Below are 18,267 nucleotides of genomic sequence, written 5' to 3' on the forward strand. Positions count from 1 at the left end.
AAATATGAGAACCTGCTAAAAACTTGGAGAATTGTAAAGCCATAAACAGAAACTGCGGAAAACATGACAAAACATAAAGCATCAGAAACTTATAAATGAACAGAAGAACGTAAAGAATATAACTGAACTCTAAATGGGCCAAAATATATATTACCAAACTAAAACAATGATTATCCTACAGAAAAAGAACCACGCTTTTTCAATTTCGACATAACTTTTATGCATTCATAACTTTTCGAGGAGTAAAGTTTTATCAATTTAATGGTGTACTATTTTGTTAATGATCAAAACAAGTTCTCAAACATGACTGCTTCTCCCTTACAAATCTACATATATGCCCGCCTATAATTGAGTAGATTTTTTATATATAATTTACTTGGGTTAAAACTACTATTTGCAATCCCTCACAAATCCTCAGTTGCAGTTACTAGCAATGGGCCCAAAGATAGTATATTTATGAACCACGACAAGCAAGTAAATGCACACACACAACTATGCCTGAAAACTAACAAGTGAATTTAGCCAATAAAATGCATATATGTATTATATAGCTCTGATTTGAATTTTAGTCATTGACATGATTATGGCCCTCCACTGAAAATAAATGCTGATCAAATCTCTTAGATTGACCAGCCAGCTGCCCTCTCTATTCCTTTCTGCATATTAACTAATGAACATGTCCAAGCAGGCAAGCGAGGGGCAAGGTGAAAACAGTAGCAGTCATTAACTCTTCCAAACTCGAACTGTGCTATCAACAGAGGATGTAATCATACAACTTTCCTTTGGATGATAACATACACTTGTTACCTACACATGAAAAACATTGCAAAACGTATCAATCAATTGCAAATAATATTATCTTAAGATAAAGTAGCTAGTTTAATTCAATGTTCAATAAAAGCTGAAGACATTAAAACATGTGCTCTAAAGATATGAGTGTGTCAATAATACAAAGAAATACATAATGAACATTACAAAAACAGTGTTTTTCACAACCTGAAAAATAAGTCATTTGTAGATCAGGAGGCTTTCTTATTATGAAGGATAGGCTACTTGAATTGGAAGGGTCAAAATCAATATTTAGCTGAAAATATATGGTTACTAAAATTTCTGAAGCAGTAACCAAGTATGCTATGGGTATGTCATATTTCTCTTGATGAAAACATCTCCTTAGAAGATTCCAAATCTTGAATGGAATATTCTTGATTAGTTGCTGAAGTATCGGAACTCTATGACTATTGGACATCTGGATATGGAAAGAGAATTTGTACATGACAAAATATGTTGGGCTTGCAAAGGGTATAAAATGAAAACTAGGGTTTGTAAACCCTAGATTAATAGATCTAGACCTAGATTAATGTTTCCATTGAAATGAAGAAACCCTAGCTCATGCAAGGAAGAAATGACATCATGCTTATGATGAGGATGAGATTGAAAAAGTTACAAGATAGATGCAAGAAGGCTAAGATCAAAAGGGAGCTGACATTTCCTACTATTCTCAAAATATAAGTATCTTACATTTCTCTTCCTTAATTATTATTGTTATTTTACTATCAGTTAGTCTCTTGCCATTATATCCTTTGCTTGGTTGTAATTGTTCTATCATGGCCTCCTAGTGAGAATTGCAGGTACATAGCAAAGGTTGCCTAGACTTTGGTAGCATATCCTAGTGAGAATTGCAGGTACATAGCAAAGGTTGCCTAGACTTTGGTAGCATATGGTAGTGGAAGAATGAAGCAGAGCATGTGACAAGAGGCCTTTCCCAAAATTAGTGATGTGTATTGAGAGATATTATACTAAGGTGAGATCTGAGTTCAGAGGGAGCAAGCAGATCATTAAGTTTGAAGTATACCTTGATTGTGTCGAAGAGAATCAATGGTGACTTCCAAATGGATCTACAAGATCTAGCGTGTAGCAAATGGCAACATAGACAAGTACAAAGCGAGAGTTGAGAATAGAAGGTTCTCCCAAAAAGAGGGAGAGGATCATGACAAAACGTTTTCTCCAGTTGTCAGGTACACTTCTATTAGAACTATTATCATTGCTTTGAAAATTGCACCAGGTGGATGTAGAGATCATTTTTCTCAATGAAGTAATTAAGGAAAAAGAAGTGTACATAGAGCTACCTTAGGGCTTTGAGGTACATGAGAAGAAGTCTCATGATTGAAGAAGGCTTTGTATGATCACAAGCAGACACACTGGGCTTGGTATTTCTGGCCTTATGGATTAGGTTAACATGTTCTTTGCTTAGGACAGTTACTTCAAATTCCATATTAGCCCATTTGTTAGTCCATTTCACTTTCATTAGCAATGAATCATTATCACATTGATAGTAACTTAAGAAAGAACATATACGATCGAATCAGAAGACAAGCCAAGGCAAGAGAACACAAGGAGATGGCTCAAGCTAGGGAAAAAACCCCAAGATGGGGAAAACCCTTTATCAATTCTTCTTATTATTAAAATCAAACGTTCAGCAGAGAGAGAGAGTACAATAAGAATGACTTGCCAATTTATAACAATCAATTTGCAATTTTGATCACGAGTAAGAGTTTCCTATCAGCCTGCTACAACCCTCTTTTCTCCACACCTAGATCTCCTTAATCATTGCAGTTTTGCCTTCAATTATTTTTGTTCCTCTTCGCTACCAGCATAGGCTAGAAGTTAGCCCTCCAGTATGTCATCCGCCTACCTGAGCAAGAGAAACAGGCCTGCGACCTACTAGTAGCCCAGAATTTATTTTCGGCCTTCCAATTCCAAGTCAATCAGACCTGCGGCCCACCTGTGGCTCCACACAAAGAATGTAGCTAGCTGTAGGAGAGTTCCTCACCCAAGGATTATGCCAAAACACCACCCAGATTAGTCCTTAAGCTTGCGGCTAGCAACCTGTTCCTAACTTAGACCTGTGGAAGACAAATTCACCAAAGAATAGACCCAAACAATTCATCCTCCAAGCTTCTCCAATCTGTGGCTGCCTACCCGGATGCGGGTGATAGTACGAGTGGCAGTGAGGAGCCACATGCCAGACATGTGCTGCCTCGAGATTAAACGGGGTATTCATTACCTCTCGCCGCCGAGGAGTTAAGGGCTAAGGTGAGATCGCAGGGTATTCAATGCAGAGTCAAGTGAAATGGGGAGGCTGCAGAGTGCAGTTATGGAGAACAGGTCTCGAGGGAATGTTGAGAAGTTTAAGAAGGATGAGGGAGTGCTGCAGGCTTATGCTCAGAGCTGGGATCACGCAGTTCAGGTTTCTGTTGGCAATTTTATCATCCAGGCTACAGCTCTTGCTGTTAAAGCCGGCAATCAAGAAGCTGAGGGAAGTCTCAAGCTCGGCAATCCTGTTGATTGCTGTTTTTGTTCTGCTGAGCTTCGTCCCAGAACTGCTGGGAGAGGATTTCATTCTGTTGGGGGGTGTCTCAAACCGGGAAAGCCCTCAATTACTGCTCTGCTTCAAGCCTCCGGCATCCCTGCAAAGATGGTTAGACCCAGGCAAAGGTTGCTCAGTGGACGGGGTTCTGCTCGAGGAGGTTCTTCACGCCATCCAACTGCAGAGTCCCACCACCACTGTTGTTGTTGTTACTGCCACAGAAGGGCAGGGGCCACTCCTATCCAGGCGAGCCAATTCATGGATGCGGGCAATCCCAACTCTGATCCGAACCCTCTTCCAGCGTTCGGCTCCGCCATCTTCACTCTCGGCAGCTCGAGGGACAATTCCCGCATCAATGCACACATCTCGGTTTTATTCATTGAGGATTCTCGGGAAGGTGAAGGCGGTTCGGGCAGCAAGGGGGAGCTCCCAGGTGAATGCCTGGAAAATGTCGAGGAAGAGCCAGTCGGAGTACCTGAGCAGACTCCTAACCGCCCTCAGGAGCAGGAGGCGTCGACCTCCAAGAAGAACACGGTGGAAGTTTGGAACGACCTCCCAGAACATCACGGGTGGTGCAAAATTCTCGAGGAGAAGCCGGAGGAATAGCCTCCATTGCCACACTCTGTCGTCATCCGTAATTGTTCAGGTCTGGTATAGGTCATACGTCTTTGTCTATGTCTCTCTGGTTTATATATATGTCTATGTCTGCTTTGGTTTTGTTCGTAGGCCCGTAAGGGATGTTGTCATAAGTCTTTTGATACCCCTGCGAGGGATGAATTTTTTTGCTCCGGAGCCCCTGTGCGGGATGATTTTGTATGGTTTGGAAACATTGTTGTGCTTTGTCGTGATGTGGAAACGGTTCTGTATGGATGTGCTGCCCCTGCGAGGGCTGGTATTGAGCTGCGAAATGCTAACCCAAAGAGCCACAGTCGGCCTTGGGCATCCTGACTCTATGACTGTAATGTTTTCATGTATATAATATAATAGAATAGAATAGATTTACTGAGAAAAAAAAAATCTGTGGCTGCCTCAGAAGAATTACCCAAGAGAAGAAAAATACTTTTGGATGTGTGTAATAAGGTTGGAGGACTCTTCCTTTTATAGAAGATGGAGAGGGAAACCACTATATTATTTTACCCCAAGCCGACCTTGACAATTTGCACATGTGACGGGATTAAATTCAAAAACATATTTTTCCTTGTCCAGATTTGATGATCTTTAGGTTGATTTTGGTCCTCTCGAAAAGAGGAATTCAATGCAAAAATCATCTCCATCAAATGAAATGTCCAAAGTGGAATTTGGCCCTAGTTGCCAGTTTTAACACTCCCTCTCAACTAGGGAGAATCCCACTTGCCAATCTATCCATCATCATACCACCTCATCATCATGAACCATCTTTGCATCTCGGAATCTCCTCTACTCTGTTGAACACTGATAAGAATAATGAAGAAGAATCGATCAAGAGTGAGTCACAAGACCTTACCACTCTCCACTGACAAAATTCAGTCCAGAGGTAGAATCTCAATCAGACATGATCCCAAATCAAGTTGATGAACACCAAGCATCCTAGACATAGGGAGTACAACAGTACACAATGTGTTCATTGGTAGTGCTATGGTCCCTATCCACTTTTCCCAACTCATTGGCCAGTTGAGAGGTACTTCCCATATGTCCCGGACTACATGGGTAGGATAATACTGAATTAATAGCAGGGAAAGAATATATCACATCCTGCTCACAACCATACATAGGGAAGGATAAACCACATCCTATAGTCACACATCACAACCATCGTAGGGAAAGGATGAACCACATCCTACACGCATGCAAATCATCGAGAGTAGGGAAAGGATGAACCACGTCCTACACGCATGAAAATCACCGAGAGTAGGGAAAGGATGAACCACGTCCTACATGCATGCCAACCAGCGATAGTAGGAAGGATCCTAGAAGTGAGGAAAGGATGAACCACATCCCACCAACATGTCAACCATAGATTGTAGGGAATAAGCATCCTACATGTGGGGAAAGGATGAACCACATCCCACTAACATGTACACATATGACAATAAGCAGACGCATATATGCATCTCTACAAGAGAAAGTGAACCACTCATCTTGTTCATATGCCATAGGAGAAGGTGAACCACTCATCCTATGCATATTTCATCAATCATAGGGGAAGGTGAACCACTCACCCTACACACATGACAACCATCATAGGGGAAGGTGAACCACTCACCCTATGGTCGCTTGTAGCATCAAGAAGTACCTTAAGCCCCTGGGAGCTCCCAAAGCTCAATGTTCAACCGAGACCCTCATAATAGGGTCTATCCATGCTCCGACCTATTTCTAAGAAAACTTGATCAAGAGGCTTTGAGAGGATGTAGGTAACCTGTACACCCATCTTGCAATGTTGGAGCTTGATGGCTCCCTACTGTAACATATCCCGAATAAAGTGATACTGGGTGCCAATATGATTCTCTGAAAAGTGAATCCCACACTGCAATATACAACAATGGTTTCCAACACATGCTCAAATAGCTCACTGAAGAGCTTCAATAGTGCTCTCAAAGCAACAAAATCAAGTAATATAGCATTAGATGTACTCCTTTTACTCATCACTTTGCTAACCAAGACAATATCAGAATATCCCTGGAGTCTCATATTCTAGTAGTGAATTTCTAATCACAACTAGTAGCAAGCAACTATTAATAAATGAGGCACAAGAAAACCAGGGATCAATGGATTCTCCATTTCATCAGGTTTTTTTTAAGTGTAGGAAACAATGTATCAAGGATTTCCATCATGGCTTTGAAAGTCTTATAACAAACATCTTTAAAACTGCATTTTCAATCATTGCTCCCTCTAAATATTGGGAAAGTGGCATTGCCCAATCCATAACTACTTTTCCTGTCATTCTGCTTTTGGTCCATGTGCCACAGTCATCTATACAGTTTACCAAGGATTCTATGGCTCTCTTTGAAGCCTTGCTTCAGAGAGTTATGCAAACTTCATCAATTTGATCCTCATCTTTAAAATGAGACTTTGCAATTGTGTCAGAGAATTTCAGAAATTCTCTTCTTCAGATCAGAGAGAAAATCATCTTCATGGTCCTATTTCAACTAGGTTGAAGAAATCCTTTCAATCATCCAACTACTTCATGATGGCTATTAATTCATTATGCAAAGGTCTGAGGCATCTGAATACAACCATCCTTCTCCAAAGATTCAAGATCAGGGTCCTCTCAGTTTCCTTCTTCAATGAGGAGGCTATTGCAAGGGTCAGGTTGTCATGTCCCTTCCTAAATTAACTTGGAACAAGATTAATTATTGCATTTTGGGGCCAATTTTGGAGATAGTGGGGCTCACTCGATTTTATTAGGAGATTAGACTTAGGAAAAGTTATTTTGTTGTGTTTAAGTTCCACATGGGGCCACCCACACTAGGGAAATACACACTCCCTAGTTCAAATTGCATGGAGGGGAAAAATCGATGGTTAATTGAGTGCCCACGATGGAGGGAAAATTGGAGGGAAAAGTGCTCCAAAAAATCTATATAAGGAAGGCAACTTTCCTCATTCATCATCTTTTCTCATATCGATTTCTCTTTGGTTGCTCGAGTTGCTTAGCCGAGTTACTTGTTGTTCAGCAAGAGTTCTTCAAGCGAAGAGCTCACCCTTTCTTCGGGGGACTTCGAGTGCCACCCTAGGAAGGTTTTTCTTCATTCTTCCATAGGAAGATTTCATTGTGGTTTCTAGCAGTTGCATTCATCTCCAGGTGGTGTGTATTACCAGAGGACGCAATGAAGAGGAGGCCAAGTTTGCTTGTGGTGTCTTGCAGTGGCGTTTGTATGGGAGATTTTCCGGAGAGGAGGCATAGGAGGTTTGTTGTCATTTTGGAGAGTTTGAGAGCTGGAGGAGAGTGATTCTTAGCAGTGTGACTTTCGCACTTCCTGGGCCAGTGTAGAGGCAACATTTGGTGCACACGTGGGAGGTAGAGCATTAGTCTTTAAGGCTGAACTTTGTCGGGGGAGATAAGGGAAGCATTTGTGGAGGAGATTCCTACATTTCCGGAGCTTGGGAGGAAGTTTTTTCTTGTATTCCTTGCAAGTCGTATCCTTGAGCAATTTGGATTCAGAGCAAACCCTTTCTGTGTTTTTGTGGGTTTTGGTCAAGGAGCTTGGGGCTGAGTTTGTAGCATTTTTCGAGCAGCAAAAGTGGAGTTTCTTGCAGTTCCTTTCCAGCCAGTAGTGCAGTGTTCTAGGCAGCGCAGAGCCTTAGAGGAGCAGTCATATTCCAGTACTTGATATCATTGTCTCATCACCTGGGTTCTGTCACGCTTTCCATTAAGGCAAGCCCAGGTGCATTCCTCCATACTATTGTACTTGCTCCATTGATTAATAAAATGGCACAGCTGGTTCTACTTCTGGAGTTTTTATGAGCATTTACTAATTGTTGAAAATTTCTGTGTATAAATCGTTTTTGCTTTGCATATCACTGTTTATTTAAGTTTAGAACATTACAATGGTATGAGAGCTCAGATTCTGGCTCAGTTGTGGGAAAGCTTTTCTATGAGTGAGGAGGACTGACAGAATATTACTTACAGGAGGCAAAGGTACTGGAGCAGGGAAAGGGAGTTGGAGATTACTCCAGACACTAAGGACCGTGGGAAGACAGTGGTAGCAGAGGATATGGGGGAGCCCAAGAGCAGGGAAGAAATGGCCTTCGACAGTCCCTTGAAGGCCTTGAGTGATTTGGAAAAAGGGCAGAAGGAGATGTTGGACGAGATCAAGATGCAGAACCAGGAGCGGAGCACTCACTGGGAGTTTATATTTGGAGAGACTTCAAGGGCCTCTCAACAGTGTGATCACCATTCACCCAGTGTGCAGTGGCCATCCTCGAGTGAGCCAACTTGAGCTACTTTACCTTCTTTTATACCTTTGGCACAGGGTGAAACGAGTGGAGGAGAGGATCCATCGTTGATGGGAGAGCATTTCAAGGAGTGGTAGTCCATGGGAGCAGATTTCAGAGAGGCTCTATCTTTCAGAGATTATTGCCAGCTCAAACAAAATGAGAAGGGGAAGGGCTATGGAAGCCATGGTACGCAGAATTATGAGCTGCACCGCACCATTGGGAAGATGTATTTTCCCACCTATGATGGCACTACCAAGTGCACAACACGTGCTTGGGTAGAGAAGCTGGACACATACTTCCAGCTCAATAGGATGACGGAGGTAGAAGCCATCAAGATGGCCACATTGCATTTGGAGGGGGAGGCACACGATTGGTGGTTTCATGGCTTGTCCACTCTGGGGCATGTCGATGTGACCTCCTATGAGGACTTCACACGGAGAGTAGTGGAGTGTTTTGATCGGAGGGATCTAGAGGCTCACTTCAGGGAGTTGACTCAGCTCAGGCAGACAGGGCATCCGGAGCATTATATTTCGAAGTTCTTGAGGGTCTCAATCATGGTGCCTGATTTGTCAAATGCTAGGAGAGTATACACATTTGTGGAGGGGTTGACAAAGCCACTGCGGGGACTAGTGAAGTCACACAAACCATCTACTCTTCTGGAGGTAGTGACCTGTACGCGAGATTTGCAGGGGGCATCCCCAAGATCTGGGCACCATTTCCTCCACACACTCCCTACACTCAGAAGGGAGGTGACACTAGAGCACCTACAACGTAGAGAGCAGCCCAAGGGTGGGGACAATTGGATGATGAGACTAGGAGGGACCTCAGGAGGAGGAAGTTGTGTTTTACATGTCGAGAGCCTTGGGCACCAGGCCATCGATGCATAGCGGGCAAGGCCTATTACATCGAGGTCTTCTCCGACTGCGATCAGGAGGACGAGGTGGAGTTGGAGCTTGGTGGAGGAGATAGTGAGGATCCAGTAGGGAGGGGACCACCACCACCACCACCACAGGGAGGAGCATCTTTTGCACCAACCGGGGGAGTCCTAGCTTCTTTGTGCAAGATTCCCAAATTTTTGACCATGAGGATTAGAGGGACGGTGCAAGGGCAACGTGTCTTTAATAGACAGTGGGGCCACCCACAATTTTATTGATGCTCAGATGGTCCAAAGGAGGGGCATCACCACTGCAGAGTTTGAGGGGTTTTCAGTCCTAATACCAGGAGACAGGACTATGCAGTGCACTCGATATGTTCCCGCTCTGACAGTGACTATGGGGAACTATTCGATGACAGACCACTTTTTCGTGGTGGATGTACTAGACACCAATGTGGTGCTTGATGTCCAATGGTTGTATTCCCTTCGCCGAGTTACCATCGATTGGAAACAGCTTGTGATGGAGTTTGTTGGACTGGATAGCAAGCCGGTGGTTCTTCGGGGCATGCATTCGTACCCCCCTCAGATAGTTTCAGCCCACAAAATGGAGGCCGATTTGAGGCATGAAGACATAGCATGGGCAGTAGAGCTGAGGATTTCAGAGGCTGGGGGGAAGGCCAAGCCACCACATCCAAACATACAGGCAATACTGGATAGATATCCGGTAGTCTTTGGAGATATACCACCGAGACAACCACCTGACAGGGGGTTCGAGCACACTATAGATTTGGAGCCTGGTGTGCAAGCAATCATTACTACACCCTATAGGCATCCCAAAGCCTATAAGGATGAGATTGAGAGGATCATCATGGAGCTATTAGCGTTGGGCCACATCAGACAGAGTTCTAGTCCATTCACTTCTTCGGTTGTGCTGGTGAAGAAGAAGGATGGGACTCTCCGCATGTGTATTGACTATAGGGCCCTCAACAAGAAGACGCTGAAGAACAGGTATCCCATTCCACGTATTGATGAGTTGATGGACGAACTTAGAGAAGCCAAGTACTTCTCTAAGATAGATTTGCAGTCGGGGTATCATTAGATTCAGGTGAGGGAGCAAGACATCCCGAAGACAGCTTTCAGATGTCATTATGGGCATTTCGAGTTCCTGGTCATGCCTTTTGGGTTGACCAATGCACCAGCTACTTTCCAGTCGAGCATGAACCATGTGTTCAGAGGCCAACTAAGGAGGTTTGTACTAGTATTCTTTGATGACATCTTGACCTAGAGCAAGACATGGGAGTAGCACCTGCAACACCTAGAGATAGTTTTGCATATATTGGAGGAGTAGCAGTTCTACGCCAAGATGTCCAAGTGCGAGTTTGGGTTGACAGAAGTGCTTTACTTGGGGCACATCATAGGCACAAATGGTGTCAAGGTGCACAAATAGAAGAAGATTCGGGCAATTTAGGATTGGCCAAAGCCTCAAGATGTGATAGCGCTGAGGGGATTTTTGGGCATTTGTACCTATTATCGGAAGTTCGTGAAGGGCTTCTCATAGTTGGCAACATCCCTCATTGATCTAACTAAGAAAGGGGATTTTGTGTGGACAGAGGGAGGTCAGGCAGCGTTTGATCGCCTCAAGGATGTGATGAGTTGTTGCCCGGTATTGGCACTTCTAGATTTTACATAACCTTTCACATTGGAGTGTGATGCATCGGATGTGCGAATCGGGGCAGTCTTGTCCCAAGGAGGGCACCCCATTGATTTTGAGAGTCAGAAGCTCCTACCACATGAGATGTTGTATTCCATATATGACAAGGAGATGTTGGCCATAATGCATGCATTGACCAAGTTTAGACAGTACTTGGTGGGGAACCGATTTCGGGTGAAGACGGATCACAACACTCTTTGCCACTTCATGGGGTAGCAAGGCCTCAACGACAGGCAACAAAGGTGGGTCAGCAAGGTGCAGGTCTACGATTTTGATATTATGTGTGGGGGAAGCACAACGTGGTGGTGGATGCACTATCCAAGAGACCAGCAGGACTTTCACTCATGAGCATTTGCCATAACTGGAAGGCTCAGTTGTTGGTAGAGTACTCCAAGGATCGTTGGGCGTGCGAGATCTTGGAGGGCAGCTATGCAGATGACGCTACAAGGTGATGGATGAGGTTATTACAAAGGGTGCATATTTCTAGTTCCGGGATCCCAGTTGAGGGAGCGCGTCCTTGGAGCAGCTCATGATTCTCCTGTGTCTGGGCATCAGGGGTTCAGAGAGACTTATATGGCAATGAGAGAGCGCTTCACTTGGAAGGGCCTCAAAGGAGACGTGTTGAGGCATGTGCAAGAGTGCGAAGCTTGCCAGAGGAACAAAGGAGAGTTGACCCATCCAGCAGGATTGTTGCAGCCTCTTCCCATCCCTGAGGGGAAATGGGAGAGTATCTCTATGGATTTCATCACCGAACTTCCCTCGGTGCAAGGGAAGGATTGTATTTTTGTGGTGGTCGACCAATTGACCAAGTTTGCACACTTCTTTGCCATATCGACACGATATTCAGCCTCACAGGTGGCAGAGTTGTTCTTTACAGAGATCTTTTGTCTGCACGGACTCCCTAAGACTATAGTCAGTGACCAAGATAGTCGATTCATGGGAGGATTTTGGCAGGATCTTTTCAGGCTAGTGAGCACTGAGCTCACCCCGAGCACCAACTATCACCCACAGACCGACAACCAGATAGAGAGGGCGACCCAGTGGTTAGAAGGCTATCTTAGGGACTATGTGACAAGGCAGCAGAGGGCTTGGATTCGATGGTTGCATCTGGGAGAGTATTGTTACAACACCACACATCACATGTCCATGGTATGACTCCTTTTCATGCTTTATATGGTTATGATGCTTTATCTTTTGCTGACATTATATTTGGAGACAGCAGGGCCCCAAAGGTCAAGGATTGGATCCTAGAGAACTAAGATATCCTCAAGGCTCTTAAGGAAAACTTACGGACAACTCAGAACCAGCAAAAAGTGTATGCTAACAGGCATCGAGTAGAGAGGCATTTTGAGGAGGGGGACTTGGTCTACCTTCGATTGCAGCCTTACCGATAGTCCACGCTAAAGCAGAAGGGGGTCGAGAAGTTGTAGCCGAGATTCTTTGGACCTTACAAGGTGATCAGGAGGGTTGAAGAGGTGGCTTACGAGTTGGAGCTACCACTAGGGAGCAAGATCCATAACATTTTTCATGTGCCATGCTTCAAGAGGGTGTTGGGGCAACAGGTTACAGCAGTTGTGGAGTTGCCTTCGCTTGATGATGAGGGGCACCTGATTTTAGAGTCGGAGGCCATCTTGGACACCAGGAAGACGAAGCTCAAGAGCAGGGTCATAAGAGAGTACTTAGTGTGTTGGAAGAGCTTACCAGGTGAGAAGGCTACTTGGGAAGGGAAGCAAATACTTGAGCATCTAGCATTGAAGTTGCTTGGGGACACGCAACATTTGGGAGGGGAGGACTGTCATGTCCCTTAATTAATTTGGAACAAGATTAATTATTGCCATTTGGGGCCAATTTTGGAGATAGTGGGGCCCATTCGATTTTATTAGGAGATTAGACTTAGGAAAAGTTATTTTGTTGTGGTTAAGTTCCACGTGGGGCCACCAACACTAGGGAAATACACACTCCCTAGTTCGAATTGCATGGAGGGGAAAAGTTGATGGTTAAGTGAGGGCCCACGATGGAGGGAAAAGTGCTCCACAAAATCTATATAAGGAAGGCAGCTCTCCTCATTTCATCATCTTTTGGCATATCAATTTCTCTTTGGTTGCTCAAGCTGCTTAGTTGAGTCACTTGTTGTTCAGCAAGAGTTCTTCAAGCGAAGAGCTCACCCTTTCTTCGGGGGACTTCGAGTGCCACCCTAGGAAGGTTTTTCTTCATTCTTATAGAGGAAGATTTCATTGTGGTTTCCAGCAATTGCATTCATCTCCACGTGATGCGTATTACTGGAGGACGCAGTGAAGAAGAGGCCGAGTTTGCTTGTGGTGTCTTGCAGTGGAGTTTGGTTGGGAGATTTTTCGGAGAGGAGGCATAGGAGGTTTGTTGTCATTTTGGAGAGTTTGGGAACTAGAGGAGAGTGCTTCTTGGCAGTGTGACTTTCGCACTTCCTGGGAAAGCGCAGAGGAAACGTTTGGTGCACAGGTGGGAGGTAGAGCATCAGTCTTTAAGGCTGAACTTTGCCGGGGGAGCTAAGGGAAGCATTTGTCGAGGAGATTGCTACATTTCCAGAGCTTGGGAGGAGGTTTTTGCTTGTATTCCTTGCAGGCCGTATTCTTGAACAGATTGGAGTGCATAGGGCATATTGGAGGCCGAATTTGGGAGGTTGGATTCAGACCAAACCCTTTCTGGGTTTTTGTGGGTTTTGGTCAAGGAGCTTGCAGCTGATTTTGTAGCATTTTCCGAGAAGCAGAAGTGGAGTTTCTTGCAGTTCCTTTCGAGCCAGCTGTGTAGTTTTCTGGGCAGCGCAGAGCCTTAGAGGAGCAATCATTTTCCAGTACTTGATATCATTGTCTCATCACTTGGGTTCTGTCACGCTTGCCATTAAGGCAAGACCAGGTGCATTCCTCCATACTATTGTACTTGCTCCATTGATTAATAAAATGGCTCAATTGGTTCTACTTCTGGAATTTTTATGAGCATTTACTGATTGTTAAAAAATTTTGTGTATAAATCGTTTTTGCTTTGCATATCACTGTTTATTTAAGTTTGGAACATTACACAGGTCTTGGTTCTTTCAAAATAAGAAACTTTCAACGTTGCTCATATTGCAACCTTCATCATCATTTTCTTTCTTGGGTTCTGAACTATTGACCTGCTTCGGGACATCCTCAAACACTAAACAGGGATATCATAATAGATTTATCCAACTTCTTGATAGGACCTAGAGCAGTCTTGCTTCAAATTTGATTATGTCAGGGTTTCTTATGCAACCTTGATTCAAAGTCTTGTCTTGTCATTAACACTATTCCTAACATCTTCTGCCACACTCTGGAATCTAAATAGTTCAAAGAGAATCCAAGCAATGCATGCCATCAAATCCTGTAGCTGTAGATATGGTGATGGAACTATTGTTTATAGATTTCTGCTTCAATGTTCTAATACTCGTTATTAGTTGATGAACACTAGCAGAAGCCTAGAATCAGTGACATGGTGATTATCAATTCAACGTTAACTTATGTTTCTAGCCAATGGAGGATCCATGCTAACTCTTTTGGATTATCAAGAGAAGAAATCTCTAACATAAGGATATTGGTGGCATCGTAAGCTCTCAGCAATGATGCAAAGCTAACCGACCATTCATCAAGACCTGACAATGTGCACCTGTAACCCTTGAAGATGTCTTCTCATGCAAAATGTGCCATTGAAGGTGCCACCAAGTATATCAATAATAGTGCCCACAAGTCTATTGATCCGCACTTCATTGTCAGCTTGAACACATCTTTGCCACAGCTATACAAGGCTGCTTCTTTCAATGAACATGTTACAGGGCTTCAAGATAAATTTCATTGTATGCCTGAAGCTTTCCTTGTATCCAAATATTCACTGATGTAAATGCATTCAATAACAACATTGTCACTGAAAATAAAGAAAAATCTCTATAGGTCGGCTCAACTGATCTGACCACGTGTATGAATATATATGAGGGCTGAAGACAGAGAATCTTACTTAGTCCAAACGACTGCGAGTATTCTTTTTACTGTAGGATAATCCTCATCAATGAGAGCAAGGTGATGAGCCTAGACTTGTTCGATTATAACCAAATGATCCATCTTCCTAGATTACTTTTATAGGAGTCTTGGCTCCTCTTACTTTGTGACATAGGATTTGAATTAGATTCCTTTTGAAATGTAGTTGAGTCAGGCTTCTTCTTTTCGATCCTTTATTTGAATGATCAGAATTTTGAAGGGTAGCTAGGACCTTACGCTTAGAAGGTTATGAACAGATTCATGCTTACAATGCCCTAAAATCGATATAGGATTAATTGTTGACAGAAATGTAAATTCAGAATTTTTGTCATGTTGTTCAGACTTGGAAAATATACATGCTCAGATTAAGTGTCACAAAGTTGATCAGACTTGAATCATTGTACCTTCCTTCAAAAAGAAAATGAAAACCTCTGATATATAAGAGACTTCCACAGGTCAGATTCTAGTGTCACTGTTGAGTTCGCATAGTATAAATATAAACTCCAGAACTGAACCTTCTTCTATCTATTGATTCCTAGGCGTCTAAGATATGTTGTAGGTCTTGGGCACCTTCACAAGACATTCTACAATACTCAGATCCGATCATCAACATTTTGTCCATACCAATACTGGAAAACTGCCTTCTAGGACAAGGACACTGTAATATCCCCTATCAGAGGTATCCCTCAAACACAAGCAATATAGTAGCCGGGGTGCTCAAAGATATAAAACAAAAATAAAAGTAGTGCAACATACAATAATGTATACATGGAATATAAGCAAGTACTCGAGAAATGCAGAGAGAAATGCTAAGCCATTTTATTATACTGAGTAATGGAAAGAGTACAAGAGGTGATCAGATAGGTAGCACCTCGACTTGCACAAGGCAAGTGAAGAAATACACTCAGAATGGTAGGGAAATGGCCTCTCTCTGAACTGCGTCCAAATTGCCGGAGTACTGTTGTGTTACTGCTACTGTTGGAATCAAATGAGGATTTGGGCTTGTTCCCCTCCTTAGAAAATGTTGAGACTCTGGAATCGGCCTCTGCTCAATAAACCCAGAAAAGCCCAGAAAGCCTTTCTAAAATAGCTGACCCCCGAAAATCACCCCCTTGGGGATCTACGCAATCCCTCAAGGCTCTGCGCTGCCCCTGAAGAGAATCCTCCAAAACTCCACCTAAAACTCTGCCAAAATCCGCCAATATGCAAGGGCTAATCCCCTTCTCAATCTCCCAGCTCAAATCCTCCACAAAAACCCAATTCGGAGCTCCTACCCAAAAGAACTACGTCCTCCCCTCTCAAGACTGCGCAGTCATCAAAATACTCAACTCCAGAAATCACTCCTCTTGCAAAATACTAATGGAACTTCCTTGCCTGAGCAGGCACTCGAAGTCCCCCGGGGCTAAGGGTGAGATCTCCAAACGGAGACACTCGATGCACTAAACAGTGCTGCAGACAGGCTAAACAGTGAACGTGCTCTAAGTCGAAGTGACTAGCTCAAATGCAACATAATCAAATGATCAAAATGAGGAGGCTCCTCTCTCCTTTATAGCGTTGGCCTCTCTCAAAACCCTAAGGCCACTTCCCCCAATGTAGCCTCTCTCTTGCCACGTGTTCCTTCTCATCTGCGCAATCCCTCCAAGTGTCTGCGTGGGCCCCTTCTCTACGTGGTCCTTGGGCCCCCTTGGCTCCCCTTTTAAGTTACAACGTTGTGCTACTAGGGAGTGACTTTATTCATAAAGTGAGTTATGTCCCCCTTTCCTCACTTTTTTATTTATTAATAACTATAGAAGGAAAAATTGAGCAAAATCAAATATTCCAATTAGCCATGGCTAATTAGGAATAGTACAGTCTCCCCCAGCGAAATGTTGCTTGTCCTCAAGCAACTGAAGTGATGGACGCTGCAAAAATTTTCTCATTCTCCCAAAGTGGCATCCTCATCCGGTAAATTCTTCCACCTCACCAAGAATTCCCGGACTGTCCTGCTTCGTAGCTGCCTCTCCTTGGTATCAATAATAGCCTCTGGTTGCAACACCAAATGCCCCTCATCATCCGTGGGTGGTAGCTCATCTGTCACTGTCACCTGTTGCCCAATGCCTTCTTCAGGCATGATACATGAAAAACGTTATGAATCTCTCTGCCTTGGGGCAGCTCCAATTCATACGCAACCTGTGCAATCCTGCGTATCACCTTGTATGGCCCATAAAAGCGGGGCTTGAGCTTATCATCTCCCTTCTGCTTCAATGACGACTGTCGGTATCGCTGTAATCATAGGTAGACCAAGTCCCCTACCTCAAACTGTCTCTCCACTCGACCCCTGTCAGCATACAGCTTCTGCTGGTTTTGCGTTGTAGCCATATTATCCTTGAGAGCTCGGAGGATATCCTGACTCTCTTGGATCCAAATCTTGGCTCTTGGAGCCTTGCTAGCACCAATCATCACGTCAGCAAAAGATAAAGGATGATATCCATACAAAGCATAGAATGGTGACATACCAATGGACATGTGATGTGTAGTGTTGTAGCAGTACTCCCTCAGATGCAGCCACTTCAGCCATGCTCGCTGCTGCCCACTGACATAGTTACGCAAGTAGCCCTCCAGCCACTTGTTAACTATCTCCGTCTACCCGTCCGTCTGTGGGTGATAACTGGTACTCGGTGTCAACTCCGTCCCCACCAACCGAAAAATCTCCTACCAAAACCCGCCCATGAAACAACTGTCCCTGTCACTGATGATGGTCTTAGGAAGACCATGTAACTTGAAGACCTCTCTGAAGAATAGCTCGGCCACCTGTGCTGCTGTGTAGTGTGCGGATATGGCGAAAAAATGTGCGTACTTTGTCAATGGATCAACGGCGACAAAGATACAATCCTTGCCCTGCACCATGGGCAACCCTGTGATGAAGTCCATCGAAATACTCTCCCATTTCCCCTTCGGAATGGGAAGAGGTTGCAATAATCCTGCGGGATGGCTCATCTCCCCCTTGTTCCTTTGGCAAACATCGCACTCCTGGATATGCTGGAGTACATCCTCCTTGAGGCCCTTCCATGAGAACCTCTCTCTAATGGCGCTATAAGTTTTGGTAAACCCCTGTGGCCAGCCAATGGTGAATCATGTGATGCCTGAAGTATCTTCTTCTTGAGCTGAGATCCCTCAGTCAAGAAGATCCGATCCCTATAGTAGATGATCTCATCGATCACCCTGTACCTGTCATCCGCCACCTGCCCATCCAGAATCTCACATGCAAATCTGTCCTTGGAGTACTCTACTAAGAGTCAAGCCCTCCAGTCTGTGTCCAAGCTCACAAGAGACAACGTGGCTGGTCTACGTGAAAGAGCATCTGCTACCACGTTGTTCTTACCCTTGATATACTCAATGTCAA

The 18,267-nt window shown here is 44.0% G+C and overlaps 1 protein-coding gene across 2 annotated transcripts in view; it reads right to left on the reverse strand.

Annotated features, from left to right (window-relative positions):
* Nucleotides 1–333: 333 nt before the first annotated feature.
* The window catches only part of LOC149180252 (Transducin/WD40 repeat-like superfamily protein), a 251,176-nt gene continuing 233,242 nt past the window's right edge, over nt 334–18,267 (reverse strand). For both annotated transcript variants that reach the window (XR_016256905.1, XM_089415989.1), the window contains one exon: nt 334–807. Coding sequence is in view for 1 of the 2 variants with exons in the window: in XM_089415989.1 (XP_089272115.1) it covers nt 724–807 (84 nt within the window). In the remaining variant the exon portion in view is untranslated. The remainder of the gene's footprint in view (nt 808–18,267) is intronic.

Source organism: Pinus tabuliformis, chromosome 3_2 (assembly GCF_031772625.1).
Source record: "Pinus tabuliformis cultivar Carrire ecotype Pingquan chromosome 3_2, CPIR1, whole genome shotgun sequence".
Lineage (NCBI taxonomy): Eukaryota > Viridiplantae > Streptophyta > Pinopsida > Pinales > Pinaceae > Pinus > Pinus tabuliformis.